This window comes from Haliotis rufescens, unplaced genomic scaffold (assembly GCF_023055435.1).
Source record: "Haliotis rufescens isolate VD_foot unplaced genomic scaffold, xgHalRufe1.0.p SCAF_14, whole genome shotgun sequence".
In the NCBI taxonomy this organism is placed as follows: domain Eukaryota; kingdom Metazoa; phylum Mollusca; class Gastropoda; order Lepetellida; family Haliotidae; genus Haliotis; species Haliotis rufescens.
Window position 1 is genome coordinate 33,266,712 of NW_025963824.1, and position 13,407 is coordinate 33,280,118.

The 13,407-nt window shown below is 41.7% G+C and overlaps 1 protein-coding gene across 2 annotated transcripts; it reads right to left on the reverse strand.

Annotated features, from left to right (window-relative positions):
• Nucleotides 1-1,168: 1,168 nt before the first annotated feature.
• LOC124117141 (zinc finger protein 62 homolog) lies at nt 1,169-11,102 on the reverse strand. 2 transcript variants are annotated; one of them, XM_046478878.2, is made up of 2 exons: nt 11,045-11,102; nt 1,169-4,864 (listed from the first exon to the last, which is right to left on the reverse strand). In XM_046478878.2, exon 2 carries the CDS (start codon nt 4,807-4,809, stop codon nt 1,354-1,356), a length of 3,456 nt encoding a protein of 1,151 aa, XP_046334834.2. In that variant the 5' UTR covers nt 4,810-4,864; nt 11,045-11,102; the 3' UTR covers nt 1,169-1,353. The 2 variants fall into 2 exon arrangements, with proteins under 2 accessions (XP_046334834.2, XP_046334835.2); XM_046478879.2 differs by lacking the exon at nt 11,045-11,102 and adding an exon at nt 10,504-10,762.
• Between the last annotated feature and the right edge of the window lie 2,305 nt (nt 11,103-13,407).

Genomic DNA, 13,407 nt, shown 5'->3' on the forward strand with positions numbered 1-13,407 from the left:
CAGGCCGACCAGTCCTTGTTTCCGCCCCTTATTGCCAAGCACCAGACAGGGTACCAACAAGTACCATCTTTCAACATCTTTTGGTATGACGCGGGGATTGAACCCCGGACCTTCCGCTCTCAGGGCGGAGGCTCTTCCACTAGACCACAGAGGCGGTCATCAACAAAAGTAGCGTCTATTGGGAGTAAAGTATGTCAAAGAGTGCTCCTGAGTCGAATGACCAGCTGATGCCAAACACAGTCCTGTCCTCCTGTGATATTATTAAACACTGTTCGTGGATCGATGCTCATGATATTAATCACTGGATTGTCTGGTCCAGACTCGATTATTTACAGACCGCCGTCATATAGCTGGAATATTGCTGAGTGCAGCGTTAAACAACAAACCAACTAACAAAAGTAGTTCACTTAGAATCTGTGTGTAGTTACAGCTATTTGTTGTCATGCGTTGATGAGGTCCAATGTTTTTCACGAATTCTGTATCATATTTTATGATATATCAAAGTTAACAACACTTGTTATGAGTCTTCAAATTAATTTATGATGTAGACTGAGTCACTTTTCTTCAGAAACAATTTTGTATAAGTGAGTGAGTGAGTTGGGTTTAACCCTGCTTTTAACAGTATTCCAGTTATATCGCGGTGTGTCAGCATAATGTGGGCGGAAAGCCTGAAGTGATGCAGGTCTCAGATGTTTACCACTTCGGTGAAACCCACAGGCACGGGTATGGTGCTGACAAACCTCGAAACATAATCGGGGCGAACCGGGATTCGAACCTCCAATCATAGGTTTCTGGCATGCCCAAGGGACGCAACTCTGCAGAGCGAATCGCGGCACCTTAGACGACTGGGCCACCCGTGCCCCCCAATTTTGTATAAATATAGCTGAAGAAATGACCTGTACTCAAAATGACCTGTATTTTTATGACCTGGGATGTGCAATGGCAGGATGTTTTTTTTAACACCATGTGGCATAAATAAACAGTGGGAAAATGTGAGATAATACCTTCTTTTTTATATTTCGCTACAGGGGGCAAGGGTGGCCCAGTCTTCTAAGGGGCCGCGATTCGCTGTGCAGAGACGCGTCCCTTGGGCACGCCAGAAACCTATGATTGTGGGTTCGAATCCCGGTTCGCCCTGATTATGTCTCTAGGTTTGTCAGCACCATACCCGTGCTCGTGGGTTTCATCGAAGTGGTCAACGTCTGAGACCTGCATCACTTCGGGCATGACACGCCGCGATATAACTGGAATACTGTTAAAAGTGTCTTTAAACCAAACTCACTCAAATTATTTCGCTACAGAATGAAGCTGTCGGGAGAAGGGAAACAAACACAGAAATAAATACGTCCAGCCTTACGGAAATGTGATGATGAACACAGTTTCCTCAATTGGTTCACCAGGTTTACATTGTTCTGCATGCTGAGAATTTATATGTTTCTTGCATCCATGATGAGACTTGAATGTTTTCTCACAATAACTACACTGAAACGGAGACTCGCCTGTGTGAGTTCTAAGATGAGATTGCAGATGTCCCAGCAAGTAGAATCGCTTATCACAATGCTCACACTGAAAAGGTCTGTCATTGGTGTGAAATATCATATGACGCTTCAACATGCATTGCTTGGCAAATTTTTTCCCACAAACATCACAAGGAATTGTCTTGTCTCTTCCACCTGTGTGTGTGAACATGTGCTCCTTCAGATTAAAGTCCCGAAGAAAACTTTTCCCACAAGTTTTGCAAGTAAATGATTTTTCCCCGTGAATAACTTCATGTTGACTCAGTTCCCCAGCTCGTGAAAAACCTTTCTTGCACACTGAACAACGGTGAGGTTTGACTCCAGTGTGATTGGACATATGAGACTTGAGTCCTTTCTTTGAAGCATATTTTTTGTGACAAAGCTCACAACTATATGGCCGTTCTCCAGTGTGGGTTCTCCTGTGTTCTTTTAAACGGAACGTGCTAGTAAACAATTTGTTGCAATCCGGGCATTTTATCGTTTTTTCAATGGGAACACCATAATGGCCTTTCATGTGTTTCTTGAGGACCGATATCCGAGAATAACTCTTCCCACATACTTGACACTGGTAAATCTTTTCAGCGGTATGAACATCCATATGAGTTCGTAAGGCGCTCGAAGTGTGGAAACTTTTCACACAATGATCACACTGAAACGGAAGCTTTTCGTCTGGATTGTGTATGTGACGATGCATCTGCAACACTGACTGAGTGTGAAACGCCTTCCCACACACTTCACACACAAACGTCTTCTCAGTATGAGATACCATGTGGACTTTCAGGTAGGAAATATTAGCAAAACCTTTCCCACATTTCTCACACTTGAACGGTTTCTCAAGCGAATGGGTTGCCATGTGCCTCCTATGTGCTCTCGCCCAAGCGAATGTCTTATCACAGTAAAGACACTGAAGAGGTCGTTCTCCCGTGTGTTTCCTCATATGCTCTTTCATGGCATGATTGCTGATGGCCTTGTTGCAAATTTTACAATGAGAAGATTTATGTGAAACACCCAACCCAACATGTGATTGCTTGTGTTCCATCAGGTGACTCCGACGGCCGTACGTCTTGCCGCATATGTTACACTTGAAAGGTCGAAGAGCCAGGTGAACTGTGTTCTTATGTAGATTACGGGTGCTCTTCTGAGCAAAGCAGACCCCGCAGACATCACAAGCATATGGCTTTTCTTTTGTATGAACCCGACTGTGAAGGTTCAAGGCTATCGGGGTCTTGAAGCTCTTGTCACAATCTGGGCACCCAAATGGTCTTGTCTCTGTATGGGCAATCATGTGTTTTTTCAAATGGACAGGAAATCGAAACATTTTCCCGCAAACATTGCACATATTCTGTTCCTTGTTGTTTTGGTTACTGTCACTGATATCTGTTCCTGACTTGTTACTGTTTGGGTTGGAACTCTTGTCATCAGTTCCAGCGTCCGTTCCGTTTATGCTTGGGTTAATCACTTCCTGACCTGTCAAGCTTATGTCTTCATCACATATGTCATCTTCTACCCCACCATCTTCAAACGTGTCGTCTTCAATGACAGATTCCAACACCTTTTTGAACTTTACCCCCCTGTGCACTCTCATGTGTAATTTTAAGCCTTGCAGCCGACGAAAGCCCTTTCCACACGTCTCACAAACATGAGACTTCTCTTCAGACCTCTCCATTTCAGGAATACACTGACCTGGATCATTTGCAGCTGCAGTGATCAATTTTGTGTCCGACTCTGCAGGCTTTTTTAATTCTGGTAGAGGTTTGTGCCGATTTTTAGCCGTAGAGATCACAATTGTGTCAGAATCTGGTGGCACTTGAATGTCTGGCAGCGTTTTGTGTTGATTTTCAGCAGAAGAGATCGCTATTGTGTCAGAACCTCTTTGCACTTGGATGTCTGGCAGAGTTTTGTGTTGATGTTCAGATGTAGCGATCAATATTGTCTCAGAATCTGGTGGCACTTGGACGTCTAGCACAGTCTTGTGTTGACTCTCTCGTTGCAGTGTTGTGTCTGAGCAGTGTGACGGCATTCCTACACTGCTGTACTGACAGTTCGCGTTCTCAGCACCCTCATTGACCATACTGGCTTTGAGCAGAGGCCTTCCAGAACCAGCAAATTCAACCTTCTCACCAAGGTCCAACATTTGATAGTGTCTATCTTTATCAGATGGATCTCCTGCAGAGTCAGTCCCGCTGTGTTTCAGATCTTCCACCACATCCTCCTCAAAGGCTTTTGTATCATCACCTGGTTGTACAGTCTTCTCCCCCTCAGATACATATCTGTCATGTCCTCCATGCCATGGTTCAGTATTGTCTGGCAGGCTTTCTGTACAGATCTGTTCACTTTTAGGACATTCAATAAAGTCATCATCACAATCATCATCATTGTCAAGCTCTGGATCAGAATGGGGAATTTCAACCTCCTGCTTCAAGAGAATTTTAGAAGAATCTGATCTTGAACCGGTGTTGTCTGAAACAATAACCACAGAAGCACTGTCATGCTGTACAGATGCCCTCCCGTTATACTTCTTGTGCACCAACATATGTTTTTTTAAATACTGTGCCCGGTAGAACGTCTTCCCGCATTGCTCACATTCAAAAGGCTGTTCCCCTGTGTGGTACCTCTTGTGTACTCTGAGGTCACATGCCAAGCGGAACGTCTTCTCACACAGCTCACACTGGAAAGGACGAACATCTGTATGAACCAGGTGGTGATGTCCAAGTGCAGACTTCTTTGCGAAGCCTTTTCCACAAATTTCACACTTGTGTGTCCTCTCTGTACTGTGCACCACCATGTGCTCCTTGAGAGCACCACCATAGAAGAAGGTCTTCTCACAAATAGTGCAATTATGCTTCTTGTTACCTGTGTGATTTGCAATGTGGCTCTTCAAGGTTTTCTTGGCCGACACACACTTTCCACATAGATGACATCTGTAGGGTCTTTCTTTGAGATGAGTGTTCATGTGTTCCTTGAGCTGGTAGGACTCCTTGAACGTCTTGCCACAAGTCTCGCATCGGAAAGGGCGATCTCCAAAGGGTAAATGCAGCTGCATGTGGCTATTAAATTGTTTTTCATCTGTAAAAGTCTCAAAACAGAACTCACAGGCATGGCTTTCTCTCTTCACACTGACAAGTGTCATTGTTCTGTCTGCCCCTACAGTGTCTTCTGACGTTACTTCTTCGTTTGTCTTTAAGCCACTGTCTGTTTCTAGTGATTTCTTTTTCCCCTTCCGCGCCATGTTGGACTTCTCAGATCGGTCTGGGGCAGCCTTAGCAACGATTTTTCTTCTGCCCACTCTCATGGTTCAGAGATAAGCTCTTGTCACAGGTCCAGGCTGAATAAGGAAGGTCTTCTACCTGCAACAAAAGAAGCCCCCTTTAAGTTGTCATCAGTGTAGACATGGCATGAAAACAGCTTGGAAATTTCTAAATAATTTTCAGCTTCTTAAGCCTTGTAGTTTCTTTGGAGATGTCAAAAATGTGATGACAGACAGACAACCAGATTGTGTTTTACATTTTGTTGACATGTCAGTAGGCAACAGTTTACATCTCAAGATAGAAATTCAATTAACAAAAGTTGCTTTCAGCATTGATATTTAAATATTTTCTGCAAAAGTGGCTGATTTATGACCATAAATAGGTGTTTTTAATATTTGATTTGATTTGTTTGTTTGTTGTTTGCATTCAGCAATGTTCCAGCTGTACGGTCTGTAAATAATCAAGTCTGGACCAGACAATCTAGTGATTGACATCATTAGCATTGATCCACGTAATTGGGATATGATGGCATGTATCAACCAAGTCAGCGAGCCGGACCAACCGATCCCGTTATTTGCCTCTTACGAGCACAGTCGCCTTTTACGGCAGGCATGGGTTGCTGAAGACCTATTCTACCTTGGATCTTCACGGGTCGGGTATATTTGAAAGCGGATTTTAACTTATTGAACAAATTGTGAGGTCATCATTGGTGGGAACAAATTTTATTTCAGCTTGACTGGTCCAGTGGTTTCTGAGGACAAGACATAAACTCACTTTCAAACAGGTGACCTAAAACTAATTTTCAATGTTGTTTATTCATCTAATGTTTGCAGAACACAGCCCTCTATTTCACAACAAAGTCATACTATTTCGAATCAAAACCTTGATGAACTCAATAACTTCATGAAATGCTTTGGATAAAGGAAGCATACTTGACAAAAAGGATTTGTTTATTGTTTAACGCCACACTCAGCAATATTCCAGCCATATGACAGCAGTCTGTTAATAATATGGACTAGACAAACCAGTGACTGACATCATGAACATCAATCTATTCAATTGGGATACAATGACATGCATCAACCAAGTCAGAAAGTCTAACCACCAGATGATGGGCTGCTGAAGTCCAACTCTAACCGGGATTTTCACTGCGGTCAACAAAACTGCCAGCCATTCCTTACTTTGGTTTCAATTTTGAGAGCTCATACATAGTTACATATAATGACATGGTAAAGTCAAAATGTCAAACACTATGTTTGATGAACAAACATTTATCACAATTGGGAGAGTGCTTTTTGTTTAAATTTTTGTGTCAACTGTGCTCAATTTCGAACACTGCATGTCCAGTGGTGACATCTGCAGTTAACTAAAAATCTTCCCGAGACAAGGGCGTTAACCGACCCTAAAAGTCCAGTTTCTACCCTTGCCAAACTAGGCTGGAATTTCTGGGCTCGATCCTAGAACCCACCAGTGGCTATTACAAGTTCTTTCCCTCCTATTAACCAATCAGACTCCACCTCTCATATCACTTCCATTTGCTTCAAACAAAATGGCGGCAACCAGTCAAGATGATCTGATCAATGATCAAGATATTTATTGTAATAAATGGGTTTTACCTCACAAAGTGCATCAAATCACGTAAGCACCTAGATTTAAACCATAAAAAGATTGGAAAATATCTGTCAAGGCCCAGTTGATGGAACACATCTTTTGCAAATCCCGCAGTCAACCTAAATCTGCACGTTGAAATCCATGTTGTTTATGAGTGAGTGAGTGAGTTGGGTTTAACACCGCTTTTAACAGTATTCCAGTTATATCGCAGCGTGTCAGCTTATTGTGGGAGGAAAGCCCGAAGTGATGCAGGTCTCAGACGTTTACCACTTCGGTGAAACCCACAAGCACGGGTATGGTGCTGACAAACCTAGAAACATAATCGGGGCAAACCGGGATTCGAACCCACAATCAAAGGTTTCGGGCGTGCCCAAGGGACGCAACTCTGCACAGCGAATATGTTGTTTATGAACCGGATTTTGATTGGACAATGCATAGACTTGTTAGTCCAGCCAATATATAACTCCATAATTGCAGTTTAGCAAGGATGGAAACTGGACTTTTACAGTCAGATAACTCCCTTGCCTCGGGAAGATGTCAACTGAAGCACACCCATCTTCCCCAGACAAGGAAGTTAACTGACTTACTTGTTTGTAATCTATCATATATTTATGTTATTAAAGTAAATAATTTTTACATTAATTTCGGCAAAAACGTGTGAAGTGATGGACAGACCACATCAAATTGCAGCAACCATGACCAGATTAACCCTACTGATGCCCTGAAACAAACCTTAGCTGCCAGGGAATTGATACATTATACATAGATATAGATGCAGCCCGACCCAGGGACGAATTTGCTCACATTTGCGACCTAATGACCATTTTGTGACCTGTACATATAGGTTGCCAGTTGTCTCCCATTAATGAAATTAGCTTGGCAACAATGTGTTTCACAAGTTGAGAGAAAATGGTATAGAACATGTCTTGTCTGTATCGACAACATGACTTTCCTGTTTATGGGTGTAGGGTATAACTCCTTACAGTGATAGTGAAGCCTATCTTGATTCTAGCGCTATCGAGATAGGCCTATCTTGATTCTAACACTATCAGACCTGTGAAGATCCGGGGTAGAATAGGTCTTCAGCAACCCATGCTTGCCGTAAAAGGTGACTATGCTTGTCGTAAACGGCGACTAACGGGATTGGGTGGTCTGGCTCGCTGACTTGGTTGATGTATCGATCCGAATAGCGTGGTTCGATGCTCATGATACCAATGACTGGATTGTCTGGTCCACGGGTCTGGGTAGTGCCGTGGGTACCTGGGTCCTTCTCTGTACCCACCCAACCCGAGTACCGGAGTTACCCTGTCCCAGCCCTAGTTTCTGCATTAAACAATATATCACATGACTAACCACAGGTCCGGGTAGTGCTGTGGGTACCCGGGTCCTTCTCTGTACCCACTCGACCCGAGTTACCCGTCCCTGCCCTAGTTTCTGCATTATTGTGAACACTTGACATCCTTTCAATCCAGTTTAATGTATGACAAATAAATGTGATATTTGTTTTACAAAAATGGAAATGTGCACAATTTTTAGGATTGGACATCTTCACAAGGCAAGAGAGTTAACTGACTTGAAAAGTCCAGTTTCCACCCTTGCCGAACTAGGCTGGAATTACTGGGCTCGATCGTAGCGCCACCAGTGGCTGTTACCAGTTTTGTCCCTTCTAAGCCTCTCCTATGGACCAATCAGATTACACCTCTCGTATCACTTACATTTGTTTCAAACAAAATGGCAGCGCCAAGTCAAGACAATCTGATCGATAATCAAGATCTATATTGTGATAAAACGGGTCTTACATCGCGAAATGCATAAAATCACGCGAGCACCTTGATTAAAAACAAGAAATGATTTGGAAAATATCTGCTGACGTGTCGGTGGTGCACATGCTTTGCAAATCCTGCAATAGACCGAAATCTGCACAACCGTTTACGAACCGGATTTCGATGCGCGATTTTGATTGGACTTTGCATTGACTCGTTAGTCCAGCCAAAATGTAACTCCATAATACCAGCCTAGTTCGGCAAGGATTGAAACTGGACTTTTATAGTCAGTTAACTCTCTTGCCTCGGGAAGATGGGATTGGATGGTAGGTGACTTCCACAGCTGATTGTGTGACTACTAAAAGTCAGAACATGGATAAAGAGATGCTTACCCAAATTGAACTTTGGAGCAAATAGTGGGGTATTTCAAGTGAAAAAGTAATATAAACATTGCCATTATGTGGATTTTGCTAAGACATTTTCGTTAGGCCTTGGCATAAGTGAAACACTTAAGAATTGAACGCCAGTTTGGATGGGTTCATTGAAGTGTGAACGATTTAAAAGCGCTGGTTAAACTGTGTGAACCTCCGAGCTTTATTTATTTATAAGTCAGATGAAATGTTACAAGACCAGGCAAAAATACTAAATTAATTATATTGCTGATAAATGCAGGTATTAAAAAGAAAATAGAAAAATGAGTTAATCGTAAACACCGATCGAGAATTCGGGGAAACCCTGGAAAGTAGTTGCGGCAAAAATTCACAAGATCAATTTCACAAAAAATTGTTTACATCGTGTGAACTTTTTTTGTCCGTTCACAGGTGTGTGAACTCCAAATATCAGATCACGTAACTACCCCTTCAGCCAATCAGCATGAAAGAAACAGTGTAAACTTCAAAGAATGAAATTATATGGTAATGACTCTAAACATACATAAAATTCACCATGTGACACTAATTAACATTTGTCTGAGAGACAATGTGGTGTTTCGAGTTTCGAGGCAACAGCGGTGTACATTCTATTAGTTCCCTGTCTCCACCTGAAAGACCGATAGCTAAAATGATTTAAGTTTGTTTCAACATAACAACCAATCAGAAACCTTGTATCACTGAGTAATTGATACCTTAACACTTTCTGAAATGAAAGCAAGGCTCTCATTGGTCAGCATAGCCTTACTGAAGATGCTTCATGTCACCTGTACATTAATAACTGCTCTCTAATATATTTAATGCATGTAAATAATTTGTAAAAAGAAGTGAGAAAAATCTTAATGTTAGTAAAAGCGTAATAACGTAATTCTTAGGGCTGGGACGGGTAACTCAGATACCCGGGTGGGGTGGGTACTGAGTAGGACCCAGGTACCCACAGGACTACCCGGACCCGTGGTTAGTCAAGTAATATATTGTTTAATGACAAAAAGTATCTAAAACTCTATGATTAAACTACAAGTCACTAATGTTCCCAGTTCTTCCTGACTACTGCGCCCATTTCTTCTGACTTTTATATGTTTGAATAAAAATAAAACTTCAGTCAACTTCAGTGTATTCACCAGATCGTTTCATACATGTATCTAAACACATTTTACCAGAGCTACGGTCAAACCTTTCCAATCGGACAGTATGTACCTACCTCTGGAGACCTACAGCGAGTACCCGGATAGGTACGGGTAATAGGGGGTAGGGTACCCGGGTAGTAAATTTGGACTCGTCCCAGCCCTAGTAATTTTAGCCTCAAAATCGTAACTATTAGGCCAAAATCGCACTGTTGCAATGGTAGGCATCCTTGTTTAATTGATCTATATCTATGTACATCTTCGATATGTCAAATAATGGAGGAAATTTATTTTGAAATATCAAACACTCTATTGTGATTAGGGGGCAATTGCTGTCACCCTGAGGACCTAGGTTTCTGGCTTCCGCGCAGATATTACTGAAAGATTTGTATAATATGAAATATTAAGCGGTTAAAAACTCACTCACCTATTATTTTTTTATGTTGTGGACTTGCTATATCATGATATTTACTGACAACGTGAATATATTCTAACAAGGAAATAATTTAGCATGACTCAAAGACGTATATATACGTCCGTGCATGACTGTTTTCATGACACTCTCAATTTTTCAAAAACATATATTTCTCTTCTTTTCCTTATTCTCTGCACAAATGACATATGAAGTGTCAAGGTCAAATATGTTGGTACTACAGGAATTAGAATAGCAGTTAAATTCGTTTAGTTCAGTGAGACATTATCCGATTCAAACTGGACTTAATCTCAAGCCCGGACAATCACTCACGTATGGCAGGACACGCGCTCACTGCACGGACTGTCTCCCACGATTGACGCAAGGACGGCTTACTTACCCATGTATACAGCGTCGTTCGCGACCCCAGTGAACTGTCATCGTTTAGTACTTTACATTTTCTGGTCTTATCAACAAAATAGGACATTCGGAAATGCCAAATCAGAAGGAAATTGAAATGCACACAGGAAAAGCTATATCTCAAAGGGAATATTTCCTGGTGTTACTCGAGCATCGGTTCAAGAAACAGGGGAGCTAACTCCGTTCTTACGTGGTCGATGATCCAACGCGACACTCATCACGATGACCATGAGCTGTTTATCGATCGCGACTTCCTTGCTGACACTTCAACACAAAAATCTGGGCAACAGGTGGCAATACACGTCATATCACATGGCGAAGTCCCCTAGTCGCCTAGTTTATACATGGACACTCGCAGATCAATTTTCATATCATCTTGCCTCCTCGTGCGGACGAGCAAATCAAAATGTCACAAAATCATGGAATGCACTATTTTGGATTGGTTTCTGCAATTCATAATTTAGTTAATTAGTAACAATAATCATTATCATCTAATATTGAACAAATACAAGGAAACTTACATTGAATACCGAATACCGACGCGAAAGCAAAAAGCCGGAAGTTATTCAAGGTTGTACTTTATTAAAGCGTTGTTGTTATCATGCTCCATTGGTGTAGGCTAATGGCTAGCGATTCTCGTCTCGCCTCAATCTCCTCTGCTGAAATCGGTTGTATGTTCAGTAGTATCATTTATTTAAATAATTGATTAATTAAACCCCAGTCAGCCCCACAATAAGCTAATTGTTTCAGGTTTTGAAAGTTGTCGAAATAGTTTTCTCTTACAATTATTATCCCCCGCCCAAGAAAGTTGGCGGGGGATATAGAAACGGGCTCCGTCCGTCCGTCCGTCCGTCCGTCCGTCACGTTTTAGAAATTTTTATTTTCTACGTTTCCATGGCAACAAGATGGACTTTGGTTCTGTGAGGGTAGGGTTCGTTTCCGGAGCATAACTCATAAACCGTTCAATATCTTTTCATGACACTTTGCAGGTCTGTCAGGTACATGCTGAACTGGTGCCTTTTGCTGTTTAGAAATTTTAGAAATGTTTATTTTTACTTTTCCATGGCAACAAGATGGACTTAGGTTCTGTGAGGGTAGGGTTCGTTTCCGGAGCATAACTCATAAACCGTTCAATATCTTTTCATGAAACTTTGCAGGTTTGTCAGGTACATGCTGAACTGGTGCCTTTTGCTATTTAGAAATTTTAGAAATTTTTATTTTTACGTTTCCATGGCAACAAGATGGACTTAGGTTCCAAACTCTTTTTTTTTTACAAATACTTGCGAGGGTACGCCAATGGTGGGGTACAAAGCAAGAAGAATAAAGAACGCAAGCCACTTAATAACTCGTGGCCACGTAAAATATTCAAGATGACTACTTGAAACAACAAGACACCTGGGTTTACCATTGTTTTCCTTTTTAAGAAAACGCCAGCAGGTGTACAAAAAATATGCACATGTTAAAACATGCAATGTTTCATAAGATACAAGCCGTATGCACAACACAAGGACAATGAACATTAACTCAAGAAGCAGAACACATTAGGGTTTGAACAAGTTTAAGCTACAGATCAAAAACAGGTCTTCACTTAGCAAGTGACAAGAGTAATATGAGGATCCGTGACGTCACTTCCTTTGGTCACGTGGGAGCTGCGTGATAGGGTGACCTCCCAGCTAGTTAGAACAACTTCTTCAAGCAAAGACCTTCTCACAGCTCTTTTCTCTGTCAAGAACAAGCAGTAATATGCATTAAGGAGTAATGCAAGATAAGTAAAAAATATGCACGACCTTTTTCCAACTTCGACCCCTGCCCAAAGGAAGAGTTTGGCCACAAACTTTTTGTCTGTCTGGGACTTTGACCTTTGACATAACAGATCAATGTGTCATCAGACTTTCTCGGAGCTAAGGAAACATGTGTTATTTATTCCTGAGATGCCCAAGCAATGCATGGCTTCATAAGATAAGGGTGGCTATTAAACTGAGGCAAAATCATTAAACATCCTCATTTACACACCTAGCAAATGAAACATAAACAACAATCAAATTATCAATTTCTTTTATTCATATGCCTATAGTATATCACACATTGAACAGTGTTCACATGATGGTTCCGGATGCAGTATGCAATTTCATCCTATTCTTCAATACTCATAACAGAGTGTGATAACTGTTTGCTTGACAGCACCTACGGATCACGTTTATCAGTTCAGAGAATTGACTTTCCCTCAAACCTCCTTTTCCTTCTATATTGCCACGGAAGAACAGGAACCAGGATGAGGGGATGCCAGATGGTTTCTATCCCTGCTGCATTGTGTTAGTAGAATTGTGAACTTTCCATTTGGTGTTTGGGTCCACGTTTAAAGACAATAAGCCCTATTTATCATTCCTTTCAGGTGTTTACCACATGGCTGAAGACAAGAATTTCTTGAAAGTCCTGGAAGGGTCCCACTCCCGCTTGGCATTGGTTGGTCTTCTCACATTAGCCAGACCAGCCTTTGTGAGTGTGTCCCAGTACCATTTGCCATACAACTTCTCGGTCGGCCTCCATTGAAATAACAGGACCTTCGCCATCGCTGTCTGCGAATCACCTCTGATATCTGGAGGGGTGCACTCCTTGTTAAGGACTCCCTTGTCTGGTCCTTCTAGACTGTCAACCTGAAATACTCATCCAGGGATCTCAAGCAGGACTTCAGTTTCTGCAGAAATATGTATAAAGATTTTGGCAATCAAAAAGAATTGTTTCCCCATGTACTTACAGATAGAAGGCACCAAATCACTTAAGTTATCATGTGAGTCTTGTTATATGCCAAACATTGAACATTATATTTTTCCATGTTGATGAGTTGAAACAATCACTAAATGAAATCTCTTAAAAAAGATTCCCA

What these genes read in the sequence shown, in the direction of transcription:
- LOC124117141 (XM_046478878.2), bottom strand. Translation starts at nt 4,809, where the DNA reads ATGAGAGTGGGCAGAAGAAAAATCGTTGCTAAGGCTGCCCCAGACCGA.